The sequence below is a fragment of the Epinephelus lanceolatus genome, chromosome 21, assembly GCF_041903045.1.
Source record: "Epinephelus lanceolatus isolate andai-2023 chromosome 21, ASM4190304v1, whole genome shotgun sequence".
In the NCBI taxonomy this organism is placed as follows: domain Eukaryota; kingdom Metazoa; phylum Chordata; class Actinopteri; order Perciformes; family Serranidae; genus Epinephelus; species Epinephelus lanceolatus.
In genome coordinates this window covers 32,070,347-32,088,542 of record NC_135754.1, presented here as the reverse complement: position 1 = coordinate 32,088,542, position 18,196 = coordinate 32,070,347, and the positions used below count along the sequence as shown (strand labels likewise).

Sequence of the window (18,196 nt, the reverse complement as noted above, 5' to 3'; positions counted from 1 at the left end):
TATTGTTAACTTACATTTTCTAAAAACATATCCAAAAAAATTTAAAAATATAAATGAAGGTCATTAAGGCCTGAAAAGAAAATCAGTCATTACTCAAATAAAGTAATGTCTCGTATGTAGTTTTTACATTAAAACAACATACAAACAGACCCAGCCACCATTAGGGATTGAGGACAATTACAATACACTGCCACAAGATGGAGCCAGAGACTACACGACAGCCAATAACATATACAGTATCTCACATAAGTGAGTACACCCCTCCCATTTTTGGAAATATTTTATTCAGCTTGAGGATGGCCCACAGGTGCACAGGTGAGTTTAGGGCTGGATACATACTTGGCCAGTCCATCACCTTCACCTTCAGCTTCCTCAGCAAGGCAGTTGTCATCTTCTAGGTGTTTTGGGTTATTATCATGTTGGAAAACTGAATTGTGGCTCAGTTTCCTAAGAGGGGCGATCATGCTCTGCTTGGAATTCATGTTTTCCTAAGTATAGTACCAGTCAAGTATAGTGGTGGCAGCATCATGGTTTGGGGCTGCATGAGTGCTGCCGGCTCTGGGGAGCTCGGTTCATTTAGGGAAACATGAATTCCAAGCAGAGCATGATCGCCCCTCTTCAGAAACTGAGCTGCAATGCAGTTTTCCAACATGATAATGACCCAAAACACACCTAGTAGATGACAACTGCCTTGCTGAGGAAGCTGAAGGTAAAGGTGATGGACTGGCCAAGTATGTATCCAGCCCTAAACTCACCTGTGCACCTGTGGGCCATCCTCAAGCTGAAGGTGGAGGAGCACAAGGTGTCTTCACATCCATCTGCTCCATGATGTCATCATGGAGGAGTGGGAAAGGATTCCTGAAGCAACCTGTGAGCTCTGGTGAATTCCATGCCCAAAAGGGTTAAGGCAGTGCTAGATAATTATGGTTGGCACACAAAATATTGACACTTTAGGCATAATTTGGACATGTTCGCTGTGGGGTGTAACGTTACTCACTTACGTTGCCTGCTGTTTAGATGTTGATGGCTGTGTTTTACATAATTTTCAGAGGAAGGTAAGTCTATGCTACTATACAAGCTGTACACTGACTACTTTAAGTTATATCAAAGTGTCATTCCTATAGTGTTGTCCCATGACAAGATATAATGAAATATTTGCAAAAATGGGAAGGGTGTACTCACTTATGTGAGATAATGTATATTGATTGTATATTAATTGATTGATATATTAATGTTAGTTAGGTCCCACAGACCAACAAAACAGACTCTTTGTAACGTGACAAAGAGTTATAAGAGCTGAATTAACATACTGATATGTTGACTGCTCTTAGTTAACAAATTAACGTTTCAGAATAGGATTTCCAATGGCAAATCAGCGGTTGAGAGAGGTAATGAACACAACCTCCACACAGCTAAGAAGCTAGCTAACATTGCTGCTAGCTGCTCTAATTAATTAGCATGACCAGAGCTAGCTGCACACCAGAAGAGTCCAATTATCTTAGCAAATAACCAACAAACAAGTATTAATTATATCAAAATATGACTTACAGTTCGATGTACAGACATTGAAGCGAGGATAGTAACACTTGTGAGATTAATTAACAAGTTTAAAAACTTTAAAAACGTCTCTCCATCCTCAAAGCTGAAGTAGTGCAGGTGGAACGTACCATTCTAAAAAGGGGGTGGAAGAGTCCAATTGGTGCTAGCATTAATGCTAACATAAAATGATTTAAAGCATATTGAAACGATAATTGAATTGCTTAAAAAAGGTGAATAAAACATATTGTTGCGTTTGTTATATTTTAGCTGAGGTCTCATGATGCAACGAAATTGGCTTCCAAGGCGGGTAAGGCTTGTACAATAGCCGTTAACCGGCAAATTACGGTGGCAGTTGGTCGTAGATTCACCTTTACCGTGTATTTAAACGATAACTCAACAAACACAAGACGTAATGGCGGTTGGAAAAAAAAGAGGGGGCACCCGGATTTGAACCGGGGACCTCTTGATCTGCAGTCAAATGCTCTACCACTGAGCTATACCCCCGATGCAATATAAAAGGAAAACACATAGTATTTATCTATACATGTTACTGTGTTTCTGGGTGGTTTTTGTTTTATGTACCAGACTACGACGTGTGTTAGCACCGATAAAACTGTACGATGTAAGCCGCAACGTAACATTTAGCTTTTTCACAGTGTAAAGAAAATGGCCGCTACAATGTCCGCCATTCCCCGGCAGAGTGCGCCAAAATAAACTGTTACTCAGGGGTCTTGCAGTGTTATATCTCACCCACAGTTTGTCTGAATTTGTCGTCAATGGTTTAAAGTGTTTTAGTTTCACGGACATTAATATGTTAATTACATCATTATAGTGTTAAAATAGAGCACTGGGGTTACGGTTACGTTGGTGTAACAGTCGGTAAGTTGCGGCTCCTTTTAAGGTTATTACAGATGCATTTGAAGCTGCCTTCAGGTGCACTCGTAATTCACAGTTTTCCCGTAGGATGATGACAGTTGTTGCTGGGATTTTCCACGCTTTACTTAAAGTTGTGATAAACGTCAGATAAAATCTTATTTGGATCAACTAGAGCTTTTAACAAAATCTGTTCAGTAGGTTACTTTGAAGCTTCATATTAGCACAGTCTGGTTTCTTATCACCTACACACAACATGTGAAACTTCCTATATCCGATGGTTTTGAAGGCACCGTGACGGCTCCGTGCTTCACGCTTGACTCCTCCTCGCCTTGAGCTCCAGTCCGTATATTAATTGACATGCCTGCAGGCGAAGAAGAGGAGGACGGTTTGTGTCCCAGCTGCTCATCACAGCCTGTGTTTAAACTTTCGGATACTTTTCTTTTTAATCAGTAGGTTAATTGTTGTTTTTGTTATTTTGTGGTGTGAGGAATCCCTGCGCCATCATGAATCCGCCCTGTGGAAGATGCAATAAACCAGTTTACCCCACAGAAAAAATAAATTGCCTTGATAAGGTAAGGTGATACAAGTCTGACCTCATTCACTGACAAAATATCACTTTGATATTAGAGATTTCACAGGTATTTGTTGAGCTATAGTCTTTAATAATAACCTGTCTGATAATATGTTTTATATATTGTAGTAGGCACTCTTACAGGTGGAGGGAATACTCAGATCTTGACCTTAAGAAGTGGCAGCGCTGTATTAGAAATACTTTATTACATGTAAAAGTCATGCATTCAAATTTCTGCTAAAGAAAAAGTACAAAAGTAGGCTATTGGCATCAAAATATACTTTAAGTGCAATAAGCAAAAGTACTACTCATAATGTAAAAGGGCCCATTTCAGAATAATGTATATTAAATGTATAAATATGTTCATCATTTTTAAGTAGCAGATGGTGAAGGGGCTCATTTAACTACTTTATATACTGTATGGAAGAGATATAAGACTATATATCATCTTACATTTTGGATATCGTTGTATCGTGATATGGCATAAATGTTTTTTTGCCCTTGTTTTAATGTTTAAATTACAATTAAGTGATGTAAATTTATTAACTTAACACACTTTTTATTTGTTTAAACACTTGCCTTAACCCAGTTAGTCATTACATCCACATTATTGATGATTATTGAAGACAAAAATAGCCATCCCCACAACTTCTTTGCATCAGAGAGGGTATTTCATCACAGATATTATGTTTGATTTTGTCTACAAGTCCTAGCATTAATGAAGTGCTTTTGAGGACATTTAAAATATCTAGATATATATTGTGTATCGAGATATAGCCTAAAAATATCGTGACATATCACCCAGCCCTACGTGGTACCTTGAGAAGGAATCATTAAAGTTCTATCTTAATCTATAATATTATACAATAATTTATTTTTTTGTATTTATTTTTTTAAGACATGTAGAGTGGCAAGAAATGGAGATATTTAGTAAGTTACAAGTACCTCAACATTGCTCTTAAGTTCAGTATTTGAGTAAATGTACTTAGTTACTTTCCCCCACTGCCTATAGACCACTATGTATTTTCTTTTCCTTGACTATCACTGTAGCTTTTTGATTTCTTCAGGAAAAATCTGTAGTTGGTTTAGCAAAATGAAATTACAGTAAAAGTTGTCACTTGCTTTTAAAAAGTACTTCAGTGGTCAGTGCTTGAGAGGCAGATGTCTCTCTCTTGATGTTTATTTACTGTCACCAACTGTCTCATTAGACAAGCAGCTATTGTTATCACAGCATATGTCTTATTTTAACCCACAATGTTGTACATAAAGCCACAGTATCTGCTCTGCAATGCTTTACCACTATATAAAATGGACAGTGTTGTGTAAATTACATTAAAACTGCAAACTGCAAGTTAATTCACAATGAAAACTAGTTAAACTACATCTTAATTACTCTAAAAAATAGCAGGTCAAAGTAAATCTAGTTTCAGAAAGTAGTTCAACTACACTTTGGGAAATGATCACAATCTGAGTCTGGAGTGTCATATTGTGACACGGAGGTACAACTGAACTAAGTAAAGTGTAGATGTGTTTGATTTAGGGACTGGGGCCAGCCAGTTGTCACCCAGGCAGCAAGGATGTGTTTTAAGGAAAGGATAAGGAGCAGTTGTTGAGGTGGAATCAGGAAAATGCCACACTTAGCAGACCTGTTGACTGAAAAATGAGCTGATTTTAAACAATGGCAGGTGATGGTCATTAAACAATAATCATGGCCAATAAGCTCTGGCAGTGTGCCACATGTTATGGCAAAAAAAACTTCATGGGAAAACTATGAATATCGTTTTTAATTAATTATATAAACTACATGACCCAAGGTAAAGCTACTGTGATTTGAATATCATTTAACTGCCACCCAACTACTACAAACTGTAGTTAGACGAGTATAGAAACTACATGTTACCACATGCACAATAACATACAATACATAAAAACTTACACTGTATGTACACCAAAAAAACACACACTATAAGGGAGTGATGAGGAGGAAAACCACATCCGGTAGATAAACATGAGCCAGAAATCTCTACATGTTGGAAAAAGGGCATAGACTCAGTGTGTGTGTGTGTGTGTGTGTGTGTGTGTGTGTGTGTGTGTGTGTGTGTGCGCCTGTGTTTGTCAGTCATCATATCAGCTTGTTTACACATACTCTGATAAAGTGACTGCAGCCAGATAAAGACAAAACTCAGATTACTGCAACAGTCCAGTTTGATTAAGTGAATTTAAGGAGACAATAAAAGCAAAATTGTCTAATTAACTCACCAATTTTTGATTATTTCGTCTGAGTTGGTGCATAAACCCAAAATTCACGGAGTGAACCTTAGGGGAAAGTGTTATTTTTATGCACCTTTTATATAAGGAACTCGCATTAAAGCACTCTTTAAATTTCTCATCGCAAAACACCAACAAAGTTTTTCCATTCTGTGGCACTACAGTGTGTCAGATAAGTCATGTGAGCAAGTGAATTGAGGAGTTGGCGCACTGTAATCCACACTTTAATCTGGCAACTGACAATACACAGGTTTTAATATGCACCTAAACCAGTGGTTCTCAAGCAGGGGTCCTTGAGGGAGTTCTGGGGAATCCCCAGAAAAATGGCGAATATTTTATTTTCACTTTTGAACTCACTATAGAAGGGAGCCCAGTGTGAGTAAGAGTCATTAGAGTGACTATTCTGTTCATAGGTTTCACTTTCTCGATGGTTATCTCCTCAACTGTAACTGATAATTCTGGTCTCAATGACATCTAACAACCAAAATCTTATCAAATGGGGGTCCATGACCTAATATGTATCAATTAAGGGGTCTTTGACACGAAAAAGGTTGAGAACCACTTATCTAAATTAATTATAATCATTCTGATGTGGTATTTTCTGTAATCATCTCTTGTTATTGGCACTTGCTCGGTGCAGAGGAGAAACAGCTGTGCTCCCATGAAGAGCAGTAAAGACATTCTCTCACTCTGTCACTGCAAGTTATATTAAAGTCTTCTTTTTTTTTAGCTTAGAACAAATACATAAATCCAAAATGTCACTGAGACTGGATAAGAATTTCAAGTATTTGAAACTTATCTCTGACTTGTTTCTCTCTCCAGTATTGGCACAAGGGTTGTTTCAGCTGCGAGGTGTGCAAGATGGCCCTGAGCATGACCACCTATAAAGGCTTTGAGAAGAAACCTTACTGCAGTATGTGAGTGTTAACACCACACTGATCATTCTCATGGTTAAAGGGACAGTTCACCACAAAATTAAAAATACATACCTTTCCTCATACCTGTAGTTTATTTATCAGTCTAGATTGTTTTGGTGTGAGTTGAAGAGTGTTGGAGATATCAGCCGTAGAGATGTCTGCCTTCTCTCCAGTATAATGGAACTAGATGGCACTCAGCTTGTGGTGCTCAAAGTGCCAAAAAATACATTTAAAAAACTCCACAGCAATGTCTTTTTCCAGAACTCACGACCCGGATACTCAAGATAATCCACAGACCGCACAGAAGGAAGTGTGCATCTCCTGCTAGCTCACCTAGCACCACTGAGCTAGTTAATGTTACCGTTCACCCGAGGAGGACACCATTAATGTTTACATCTTGCACTGTATGGAGCACGAGCCTCTCATCCATGAGGAAGTGCACGCTTCCCTCTATCCCTTGAGAGGAGTTCAGATAGTCCCTTAGGGCCCTGAGACACCAAGCCAACAGACAGCTGTTGGTCGATGTTGGGCCATTGGTGAGAAAAAGAATAGAAATGGAAGTGAGGAAAGTAAACAAAAGGTAAAAGTCAAGAGGCTGTGAGATCAGACGAAACATGTTATATTAGATTTTTTTTAAATTGAGCTCTGTATCAGAAACAATTTGTAATTGTTTGTATTATTGTTGGCTAGTAGTCTTTAAATATAATTTATCCTTTCAACATCGGGTTGTGTTGTTAACGTGCTAACTGGTGTCTTTAATCCATCCTGTCGGTCTTGCGGTTTCCCTTTTTGAATGACAACTACAGACTACCACCTGCTGATATGGAGTTATTTACTCTCACATGGGCGCAGAATATATGTGCTAGTTGGCTGTAGTCTTTGCGGTATGTTCATAGTTACAATATGCAATATTGTAAATCTACATTTCATCTTTTACTTGTTTACAGTTAAAGTCTTTACAGCCAAAGCAGCAGAATTGTCATTTTTGGGAGCTTTTGGTCATGAGATGAGTAGATTTTTAAATTCAAAAACATGTTTGAACATTTGTTATTCTCCTCCTCTTCTTTCAGGCATTACCCCAAAACCTCCTTCACCATAGTGGCTGACACCCCCGAGAATCTGCGTCTCAAACAACAGAGCATGCTCAACAGCCAGGTGAGAGCCACCCACAGATCAGTCCTCTGTCTCAGCTATCACTCCTGCTCCTGCTTTCTGTCACTGGCAGAGATACTCATCCTAATCTTGCTGTCGTCATCATGACTCGCTGTATCTTCCCCTTCTCTATCTGTCTGCTCCACTCAGCTGTCCGTCTGATTCAAAAGAGAAGATGAGGACACATCTCTCAGGACAACTGGATTCCTTTAATTGAATCAATTGAGCCCTTTGACCGTATACTGCAATGAGAGCACGCAAGCCTGACTTTAATGTGAAGCTCTGAGAGTGGACTCTAATAACCTTACCAAAAAATGGAGCTTTATAAGTTGAAATGTTTCTCCTAAGTGATCGTAAACTAGACAGTGGTTTTAAAATACTTAATCTCTTCTTCCGTGTGGCACCAGCTCAACTCAGCCTCCCTGCCTGCCTGTACTGTTCTTAATCTCTAATCTAGTCACACTGTTAAAGACAGCAAATTAACCCGATCAAAGGATTAAGTCCTCCAAGTCACGCAAAATTAAAGAGAGAGTTCTTTACAGTTTGAATTTCACTTAAGGGATTGTCTTGTCACTCAACGTGTGGAGGCGAAGCTTTCCTTCCCCTGCACTATGTCCACTAGAGTTGCAGCGATATACCAGTTTCAAGTTATATTGTGATATAAAAGTTGACGGTTATCATAACGTGTATATCATACCCTTCTGTTTTCATTCCTTTAAGGGTCATTTTACTGGTAATAATATAAACTGTATAATATTGTGATACTGTGAAACTAGGATATTTTCTGAGACGGTTATGGTACTGTAAAAATTTCATACTGCTACAAACCTAATGTAAGTAAGATTCTTTCTGTTTAGCTAGAAACAGCTCCAAAATAACCATAGCCAAACCAACCAGACTCCATATAAATAAATAGTAATTTTATCATTGTAAACACACTTCATGTAGAGTCAACAGAATCGAGAAAACTGTTTTGGTTAATCTTTCCACTGATCCAACAGTCATCAACTCTGGTTTTGTTGGGGGAAAAAACTCAATCTACCCAGTTAGATGTGAAAATATCCTGGCTCAATACATGCTAAAACTACTATTTTTTTAAATGGAGTCTGGTGTGTTCGTCAATAGCGATTTTGGCTCTGTTTCTAGTTTAACAAAAAAAAATTTAGTCTTGAACAAAAAGGTCTCTCTCTGTAGGAATCCTTTCCATAATGTTGTCAGACACATAATAATAATCTGAACCTGTCAGCGGCAAAAACAAACACCCTTAATGGATGTAAATTGATAGTGCAAAATGCTCCAAGGGGGTTCCATTGCAGACTGTGGCAGCGGTCTGACTCAATATTGGACCAGTTTCATAACTCCATTAGTCACTTAGACACAGAAACATGGGAAAATAGGTTCCAGGTTGAAAAATACTAAAGTTAACCTTCACTGTGCAGCTGATGCTTCTTTGTTATGTAATCTTCTTTTGCTTCTCAATTTCTCTTTAAAATCCATCAACATCACCCTATTTTTCAACCAGATGATGTGTCAGCATGCACTAAGATAACAAACCACCTGTTAAATATTAGCATGACTGTTTGGTGGTGTGAAAACGAACCAATCTCTTATCTAATGTCACTGAAACTTTTTGAAACAAATTAAACAAAAGGCAAAAAATATATAAATAATTGCATGTGAGGGTGTGGTACACGCTTATATGTAAACCAGGATGTTTTATAGAAAGGAAGATAAAGATTCTGGGCCTCTCTAGTTGTGTATTTATGGGGTTAGTATCAAAATAATATCTAAAACTACACGGTAAATCTGTAATCTCATATTTCACTTTGAAGAAAAATGTACAGATTTGAGGAATATTGATGGAAAAAATAGTCAACAATTGCAATTTAAAAAACAGGGGTGCAAAAGGTCGCTAATCTAACAAACTGTCTCTGCTACAAAAGTAGTTTATACAGATAAGTTTGAAAAGAACTCGTTCATACAATATTGCAATATATTAAATATGCATAGACATCAATAAACAAGTACTGTGTTCAAAAGAGTCCCAAGAGATTTAGTGACCTTATTGCAGACAAGACCAACCTCTTCTCTCCAGGAGTTTATCATCCATCATAATACCTAAAAAAACATGTCGATGAAACTTGATGTCTTCATTATGAATGTTAAGTTTAACATGCTCATTGTCATGCTTCATATTTCCTGCAAACAACATGGAACTAGACTTTTTGACATTGAGTGACAACTTGATTTAGTTGTCTCATGAGACTTGTTAAATCTCTTTTAGAGAGAAAAAGGCTGGTGTCATCTGCAAACAGAACATAGCATTAGATACAGCAGCATCATTAATATGAATAAAGAATAATAAGGGTCCTAATATGGCTCCTTGTGGTACACCATGTTGCATTATATTACTTGTTGACTCATTACCATTACTAAAAACATATTTAAGATACCAAATGATTTTCCTGAAACACAGTGACAGGAACAAGTATGATGTAACCACACACATGAAGCAAGAGTGGGTCTATTTTTGGTTAAAACCCTTTATAGTATCATGTGACATAATGTTATTTATGCTACATGACTGTTACGATAACAGGGTGATCAAATTTACACTAAAAGCTGTTTCCTCCAATCTTTTTTTCCCTCTTCTCCTCTCCTCTCCTCTCTCCTCCTTCCCTCTCCTCAGTTCATTGTTTATAACCATAAAAGTCTCGGTGGTCAAGCACTCTTACTGAGGGAGCATATTCCTCATAGCAAGAACATGACTCACTGTGTGTGTGTGTGTGTGTGTGTGTCAGGATCTCAGATTTACTTTCAAGTAAACATTTTGGCTTTATTTAAGGTTGCAAGTGTTTTCCCCCGCAGGCCTAAATTTACAAAGGAAATCTGACAGATCAAAGCACAGCACGTGTGTGTGTGTGTGTGTATGTATATTTGTGAATCACATTCCGCAAAAGTGTGCATGCAACCTCAAAATATCTAATCTAGCTTTTGTCATCTTGAGGAATACCACTCTGTTTGGGCTGAGAAGTTAACCTCAGGGGTTTTACACTGAAAGTTTCTTGAATCCTGATGAATAACAAATTTCCAGGCGCTCTATAAGGAGGAGTTTGAAAAGAGCAAGGGAAAAGGTTTCAGCGTGGTGGCCGACACTCCGGAGATGCAGAGAGTGAAGAAGACACAAGACCAGATCAGTCACGTATGTCCGGTTCGCCTCAAAAACCGCAGAGCATCGAACAATCTAATAACAATAAATCTTCATACGTCTCTTTAGTCATAACAGTTAGTCGAAGTTTTAGTTGTGACGTCTTTCCAACCTCTGTGTCTTTGTATAGTATGTATGTGTCTGCATGTCTGCACGCACTTCTATAAAAATCTTTCCTTTTACATGTAAACTTGCTTGTTAAATTATTTCTAAGTGTTCCTTTTTAACCAATGCTGCATTCAGGTTATGATGAATTTATCGTTGTTGACTGACTCAAGACAAAAAAATTACAACAGCCTTCAAATGCAGTTGTTCACAACCACCCACAAATAATAACAATGTCCTTATTTCAGATTGAATCTCTATTTTTTGTATGTTCTTGTGAAAGTTTTACCTCTTCAGACCTCTAAAAATTACCAAGAGCAATAATTGTTCTTTAATTGAGCTGCACACAGTTCATATAAATGTACCCTTTAACAAGCGTGTTGAAAAATAGACATAACTTCAGATTGAAGGTTCACAAACAAAAAAGTTGGTGGGAATTACAGACAAGAGGATATGGTACTTTTTTCCCCATCATTTGGTGACAGGAAGATGTCATTCAACGAATACCAGTTCACCATGAATGCAGCTCATAACTCCACGTGAAGGACAAAAATGTGCATGAATTCAAAATATAACAAATCTAATGAAACTGTTTCACTCCATTTGTGTCATTAACATGTTTGTCAATAGTTGTCTGATATTATTTGCTTTCTTATTGAGAGTGAGATGAGAAGATTGATACCACACTCACGTCTGTACATTGACTATGCCAGCAACTGGTTAGCTTAGCATAGCTTGGTATAGGATAAGGCTGTAGCCTAAACCTAGCCTGGCTTTGTCCAAAGGTAACATCTGCCTACCAGCACTCCTAATGCTGTGTTCACACTATGAGCAACAAAGCAACAGGCCACAAGTCAATTTCAATGAAGGCCGTTGACATGACGCTAAAAACTGATGCCCGACACCATGCTACGTAACAGGCGTGATGTGCTACAAATGAAAGTTGAGCTGGAGTCAACTTTTTTTAGCGTTCCGATGACACACCAAAGCATACATTAAATTAAATGTTTTTGTTTTTAGCTGTGGTCAAACACTTAAGCTAAAAACATGCTGCCACGACAGCGCATCTAGGGCTACAAGTCATTTGCAATGGAAGCCTTCAACATGAAGCTAAAAACTGACACATGACATGTTGCTACGTAATGGGTGTAATGTGCTACAAATCAAAGTTGAGCTGGACTTAACTTTTTCACAGTTCTCAAATGATACGCTAAAGCATCAACCTAATTATATGTTTATGTTTCTAGCTGTGGTCAAACACGTAAGCTGAAAACACGGGAGCGCTGTATTTGTTCCCAACCCATGTAACTACAACTTCCGGGTTTGTTGCATGATGCCATCAAAAATACTTTTTCCCATAGTGTCAGGCTATGTTGTAAAAGAAACATTAGTAAATCAGTGGATACAGATTTTGAGCACCATAACTCCCACAAAATGACTCTGTCACTATCAGGATTTAATCCATTTGATATGTTGAAAGATTAGAGGAGCCACACGATTAAATAACTTTATCCCTGTTCAAGTTAGCGGAGGGCTAACCCAGGAGTTGGCCACTTGGTTAGCAAAGTCTCTAGTGTGTTTGGCCTCACGATGCAAAAGATCCGAACAATTTTATACCTGGAAGATCTAATTTTTTGTCTTAAAGTGGCACTGAGCAACTTTGATTGAAATTATCGGGGCCCCGCCTCAAACGCTAACTTAGCTAAAGTAGCTGACACAATGCTAGCTCTCTGTGTATTGCAGTGCACACAGGGATGCAATGGGGCTGCGAAATGTGACATAACAAAGGGGCCCAGATATTGATGAAGAGCACAGATATATTTTTGGCCAGATGCTGACCTTAGATGACATTAAATCGAGGTGCTTTTTTGCAAACACAGACACAAAAACCCATGGTAAACGAGCGCTTTAGCAACACTTCAACCTTGACTCTGTAATAATGTAGCTGGTCATGCTGTTGCTTTGTCAGCAGTAGTGTGAACAGAGCATAAAAAGCACAAGCCATATCTAATTTATTTACTTTATACAAAACATAACAAGTTGCAGTGTTACAGAGGCTAGCTGTTCCCCCGTTTCCAGTCTTTATGCTAAGCTACGCTAACCAGCTGCTGGTTGTAGTTTCATATTTAGCGCCCAAACATGAGACAAGTGTTCATCTCCTTATCTACGTTTCTATAAGGAAGCAAATAAGTGCAGTTCCCAAAATATGAATCTATTCCTCTAACATAACATTGATTAAATTAACTGTAAATTTCAGGCTCTTTACAAGGAGGACTTTGAGAAGAGCAAGGGGAAAGGTTTCAGCGTGGTCGTCGACACTCCGGAGATGCAGAGACTGAAGAAGACGCAGGATCAGATCAGTAATGTAAGAAACACTTGGTTCACACAAAATACTAAACATATTCTCACCAAGACAGTTTTAGACACACTGCAACACAACAAATGTCGTTTATGTTTTTGTAACGTGGGTAAACCAGTCTTTAAAAACTAGCTATCATAACGAGAAAAAACTCCTCCCTTATTTAACTTCACAGTAAAAACAACTGAGTGTTTTTTCTGTCCGTAAGGGACAAAAAAAAAACATGGGCAGATGCAAAGCAGCAAGTCGAGCGATTTCCCCTAAGACCCAACAGGAACACGTGACAGTCCAATAACAGGACGGTACATTTCCACACTGGCACAGAGAGACGGAGCAGAACAAACTGCTGCAGTGAAGGATGTCAGAGAGTACAGATCCTGCAGAGGCACATTTCAGACATTTCTCCTCGTCCACTGAGGAGCAGCTGCCCTATATGGTCAAAGTCTCTCAGCTGTGGACACAAAGTGAACGTCCGCTCTCTCCGCACACACAGGCACACACAGGCACACATACCACACTGAAACACACTTTCTCTTTTTTGTCTCATGGGAGATCTGGTTGCAGAAAGGAATGACGGGTGATAAGCTGCATGTGAAAAAGGCAAAATCTACTAACTGCTTTTTCCACTGGGCGCTTCCTTCCTTCCTTCTGTCCTTCCTCACTCCTTCCTTCCTTCCTTTCTTTCTTTTTCTTCCTTTCTTCTTCTATCCTCCCATCCTTCCCTCCTTCCTTCCTTCCTCCCCTCTGTCCTTCCTCTCTCTTTCTTCCTTTCTTTTTCTTTGTTTCTCTTTTCTATTCTCTTTCTTCCTTCTGTCCTCCCCTCCTCTCTCTCTTCCTTCATTCCTTTCTCAGTCCTTTCTTCCTTCTGTCCTTCCATACCTTTTTCCTTGCTCATATCTTTCTTTCTTTTTTCAGTCTTTTTCCTTCATTCCCTTGTTACTTTCTCCCTTCCTCCCTCCCTCCCTCCACAACTTCCTTCCTTCCTCATTCCTCTTTCGTTTGCCCTTCCCTCCTTTCTTACACCCTCTCTTCTTTCTTTCTTCTTTTGCTCATCTTTTTTCTTATTGTCTTTCATTCTTCCACCCTTCCTTCCTTCTACCCTTCCTCACTCCTTCCCTCTATTCTCCCTTTCTTCATTTCTTTCTTCCTTCTGTCCTCCCCTCCTCTCTTCCTTCCTTCCTTCCTTTCTCACTCCTTTCTTCCGTCTGTCCTTTGCTCCTTTCTTTATTTCTTTCCTTTTTCTTTCTTTCTCTTATTACCTTTTCTTTCATTCTCTTTCTCATTTCCTCCCTCCCTCCATCTCTTCCCTCCTTTGTCACTCCTTTCTTTCTTTTGCCCTTCCCTCCTTTCTTACACCCTGTCTTACCTTCTTCCTTTGCTCATATTCTTTCTTTCTGTCCTTTCTTTCTCCCTCCCGTCCTCCACCCCTACTTCCTTCCTTCCTTTCTTTCCTTTTCTATATTTTTTTAAGGCCTCACTCTCCTCCAGTCTTTTCCCCATCACATCGTGTCTCTGTTTGCTCCTCCTGAGGTCTGGTGAGGACACATGGAGGCTGCTCTTTCTCTTCTCTTCTTTTCCTTATTAAACATCCAGTTAGGTTTCCTCCCTCAGCGCCTAAAGGCCTGAACTGCAAGTGATTAATGTGACAGAGGTTGTGTCGTCCCCTCTGTGTCGCTCTGTCCCCTGGTGGACTCACTGTGCACCGCCACAAACATCTCACTAGAGTTTATCCTCTGTAAAATGTGGAGCAGTATGATGAAGAAGAAGGACGGTCACAGTCAGTTAGTTTAAGATGCGAAAACAAAGTGCACCATATCTGAAAACTTAAAAGAGAAACTCCTCAGCTGTTTGATGGTAGGAGGTTTCTTCTGCACAGAAAGAACTCCCCTCATCATCTCTCAGCACCTCCTAAAATGGTGAGCTGCTCGAGGCTCAACGGTCAGATTTGATGTGGTTTTAACATGCGTGTGTTGCTGCCTGTGTGTGCAGATAAAGTACCACGAAGAATTTGAGAAGAGCAGGATTCGAAGTGACGCGCCTCCTCCTGAGAACAGACAAAGTAAGAGATAGACTCCTCTAAATAACTGCATTAACTGTATGTATATATATATATATATATATGTGTATTGACTGTGTGTGTGTGTGTGTGTGTGTGCAGACTATGAGGAACAACCATCCAACCCTGAGAGACACAGTCAGCCGGTGGGACAAATGATGCGCCCTGCTGCTGTGGCACCACCTGGTGGAGTGGTAAGACTACTACATAAACATACACTTTGTGGCCAAAAGTATGTGGACACTCACCATCATATGTGATTGTTGAACATCTCATTCAAAACAATGGGAATTAATCTGATTTGCTCCCGTTCAGCCAAAACAGCATTCATGAGGTCCAACATTGATGTTGGGTGCTCCAGTCTGGCTCACAGCTGATCTTCCAGTTCATCCTGAAGGTGTTGGATGGGGTTGAGGTCAGGTCTTTGTGCAGGGCAGTCAAATTCTTTTACACCAAACTAGGAGAATCATTTCTTTATGGAGCTGTCCCTGGGAAAAGAAAAGGAACAGGAGACAGGAAAAGAACTTCCTCCAACTGTTGACACAAAGTTGGAAGCTCAGTATCTAAAATATCACTGTGTGATGCAGCATTAAGATTTCCTGTAATTGGAACTATGAGTCTTAACTCAAGCTATAAAAAACTGCTACACAAGTACACAGAAATACAAAAGTATAAGGCGAGGGTGTCCACATATTTTTGGCCATACAGGGTAGCATGTGTAGTATGTGTACGATGCAAGGTTATTATTATTGTAATATGGATTTTCAGTTTTGTTCTGTCCTTTATTTACATTTATTTATTTAGGTGCAATGACTTGTAGGGACGGGATTGATTGGAATCAAGCCAGTTTTCATGCACTGTTTGTACATATGCACCACAATTAGTATATAACCCACATAATCGGAAAGGCTATGATCAAGTGATCAGTGTGCTGACGGGAGTAAAGAAGGAAGTATTTTAAAGAGAAAAAGTCTGCGCAAGGAGGCAGGTTGGGGTGGTGGTTGGATCAGACTTTCTCCCAGACGACCTGCGATCAAATCATTGTGAAACTAAGTGAACTTTGAGTTTAACGTACGTCATCATGTTTCCTTTCCTAACCCTAAGCAACCTACATAACTTTACTTGCCTAAACCTAACAAAGGTAACTTCATGTTAAGTGCAGAACGTGACAATGCCCAACCATGTTTCTTTTCTTAAACCTAACCTACGTAACTTTGCGTTAAGTTCGTAACGTGACAATGCCCAACTATGTTTCTTTTCCTAAACCTAACCTACGTAACTTTGCGTTAAGTTCGTAACGTGACAATGCCCAACCATGTTTCTTTTCCTAAACCTAACCTACGTAACTTTGCGTTAAGTTCGTAACGTGACAATGCCCAACTATGTTTCTTTTCCTAAACCTAACCTACATAACTTTGCGTTAAGTTCGTAACGTGACAATGCCCAACCATGTTTCTTTTCCTAAACCTAACCTACGTAACTTTGCGTTAAGTTCGTAATGTGACAATGCCCAACTATGTTTCTTTTCTTAAACCTAACCTACGTAACTTTGCGTTAAGTTCGTAACGTGACAATGCCCAACTATGTTTCTTTTCCTAAACCTAACCTACATAGGTTTACTCGCCTAAACCTAACGTTGGTGACTTTACATTAAGTATGTAACGTGACAATGCCCAACCATCCACCTTTTACTAAACCTAACTTAGTAACTTAACTTGGGTAACCCTAACCAAGGTAACTTTACCTGCCTAGACCTAACCTACATAAATCTGCAATAAGTTCGTAACGTTATGACACCCAACCATGTTTTTTTTCTGAAACCTAACTTTACTTGCGTAACCCTAACCTACACAACTTTATGTTGAGTACATAACGTTATGACACCCAACCATGATGCTTCTCCTGAACCTAACCTACATAACTTTATTTTCCTAAACCTAATCTAAGTAACTTTACTCACCTAAACCTAACCTACATAATTTCACGTTAAGTACGTAACTTAACAGGAAGTACAAGACACGATGCCATTCATGGGCTGCTAATTCGTCAGATATCATGCTAACTGTTGTACGAGGATACGTTTCCTAATGATTTGTGCTTGATAAAAGTATAGCTAGTTTAAGTTCATACAGAAATTGTGTTCTTTCACAATATGTGTTGCTGTGCGTGTGTGTTCCATGAGTGTATTTATGTGATCTGAGTGTGTACCAGCTGTCAGTGTAGCTGTGTTTGTACAGTCTGTGTTATATGAGTGCGTGTACATGCGTCACTCAGTATGGAAATCCGATACAAATCATTTTGACTCTATGTTATACGTCAGTGCATCTGTGTGAGTGTGTCTCTGTTTATTCATTCCCTGTGTGTGTGTGTGTGTGTGTGTGTGTGTTTGATTTATCTCCTCAGAGACGTTACCAGGCCATGTACAGCTACACAGCAGCAGAAGCAGATGAAGTTTCCCTGCAAGAAGGCGACCTGCTCTTAGACGTGGAGCCCATAGATGAGGGATGGATGTTCGGGTGCAACCAGCGCACGGGGCAGCGGGGCATGCTGCCTGCTAACTACGTCCGACCCGTGTGAACCAAACAGACAGGAAGGGATCCACCTGCAGCACGAGCTGCTCTGTGAATCTGCCCTCACCTCCAACAACCAGGCTTCTTTTTTAAAATCAACTTCTGCAAATGAAAAAAAATCCCCAAGTAATTCTGCTTTGCCTTTTTTGTTGACGTATGATTTTCAAATACAAGAGAAGGTGTCAGTGAGAGTTCTTGAAAAATGAGACTCATCAGAGTGAAGTTTCACTTTAGGGAAGAACGATGGTACTAAAAGTTTCGGTGTTTGTAACAGAAACTCATAAGAGGAAGTAAGAGAGGAGAGGAGGAGGAATTAATTCACAAAACGGAAGAAATAATGTTAAATATACCCACAGTTTTTACTAAAATACTTCACACATGTAAACTATTCTTATCTGTCTCAGGTAACATTTCCCTTTTTATGTACGTCAGCAGTAAAGTGCAGCCCAGACAGAAACAGATGCATTCAAGTGTCATATGATGAACCAAAGAATTGATGACTTCTTGTTCGATATTATTAAAGACAATCATGATTTAAGCTGAACTGATTAAAAGTGGAATATTTGAATTTGTGA

General features: G+C 39.2%; 1 protein-coding gene and 1 non-coding gene across 3 annotated transcripts; one reads left to right on the top strand and one right to left on the bottom strand.

The window, feature by feature from the left end:
* Positions 1-1,971: 1,971 nt before the first annotated feature.
* trnac-gca (transfer RNA cysteine (anticodon GCA)) lies at positions 1,972-2,043 on the bottom strand. The gene has a single exon. It is a non-coding gene; the product is annotated as a tRNA-Cys (tRNA).
* Positions 2,044-2,767: 724 nt separating this feature from the next.
* Positions 2,768-18,189, top strand: LOC117247319 (LIM and SH3 domain protein 1-like). Of its 2 annotated transcripts, XM_033611776.2 has the most exons (8): positions 2,768-2,987; positions 6,077-6,171; positions 7,242-7,326; positions 10,418-10,525; positions 12,894-13,001; positions 14,985-15,054; positions 15,154-15,245; positions 17,455-18,189. In XM_033611776.2, the coding sequence occupies exons 1-8, from the start codon at positions 2,919-2,921 to the stop codon at positions 17,626-17,628; spliced, it is 801 nt and encodes a 266-aa protein (XP_033467667.1). In that variant the 5' UTR covers positions 2,768-2,918; the 3' UTR covers positions 17,629-18,189. The 2 variants fall into 2 exon arrangements, with proteins under 2 accessions (XP_033467667.1, XP_033467668.1); XM_033611777.2 differs by lacking the exon at positions 10,418-10,525 and having other exon boundaries at positions 2,769-2,987.
* Positions 18,190-18,196: the final 7 nt, after the last annotated feature.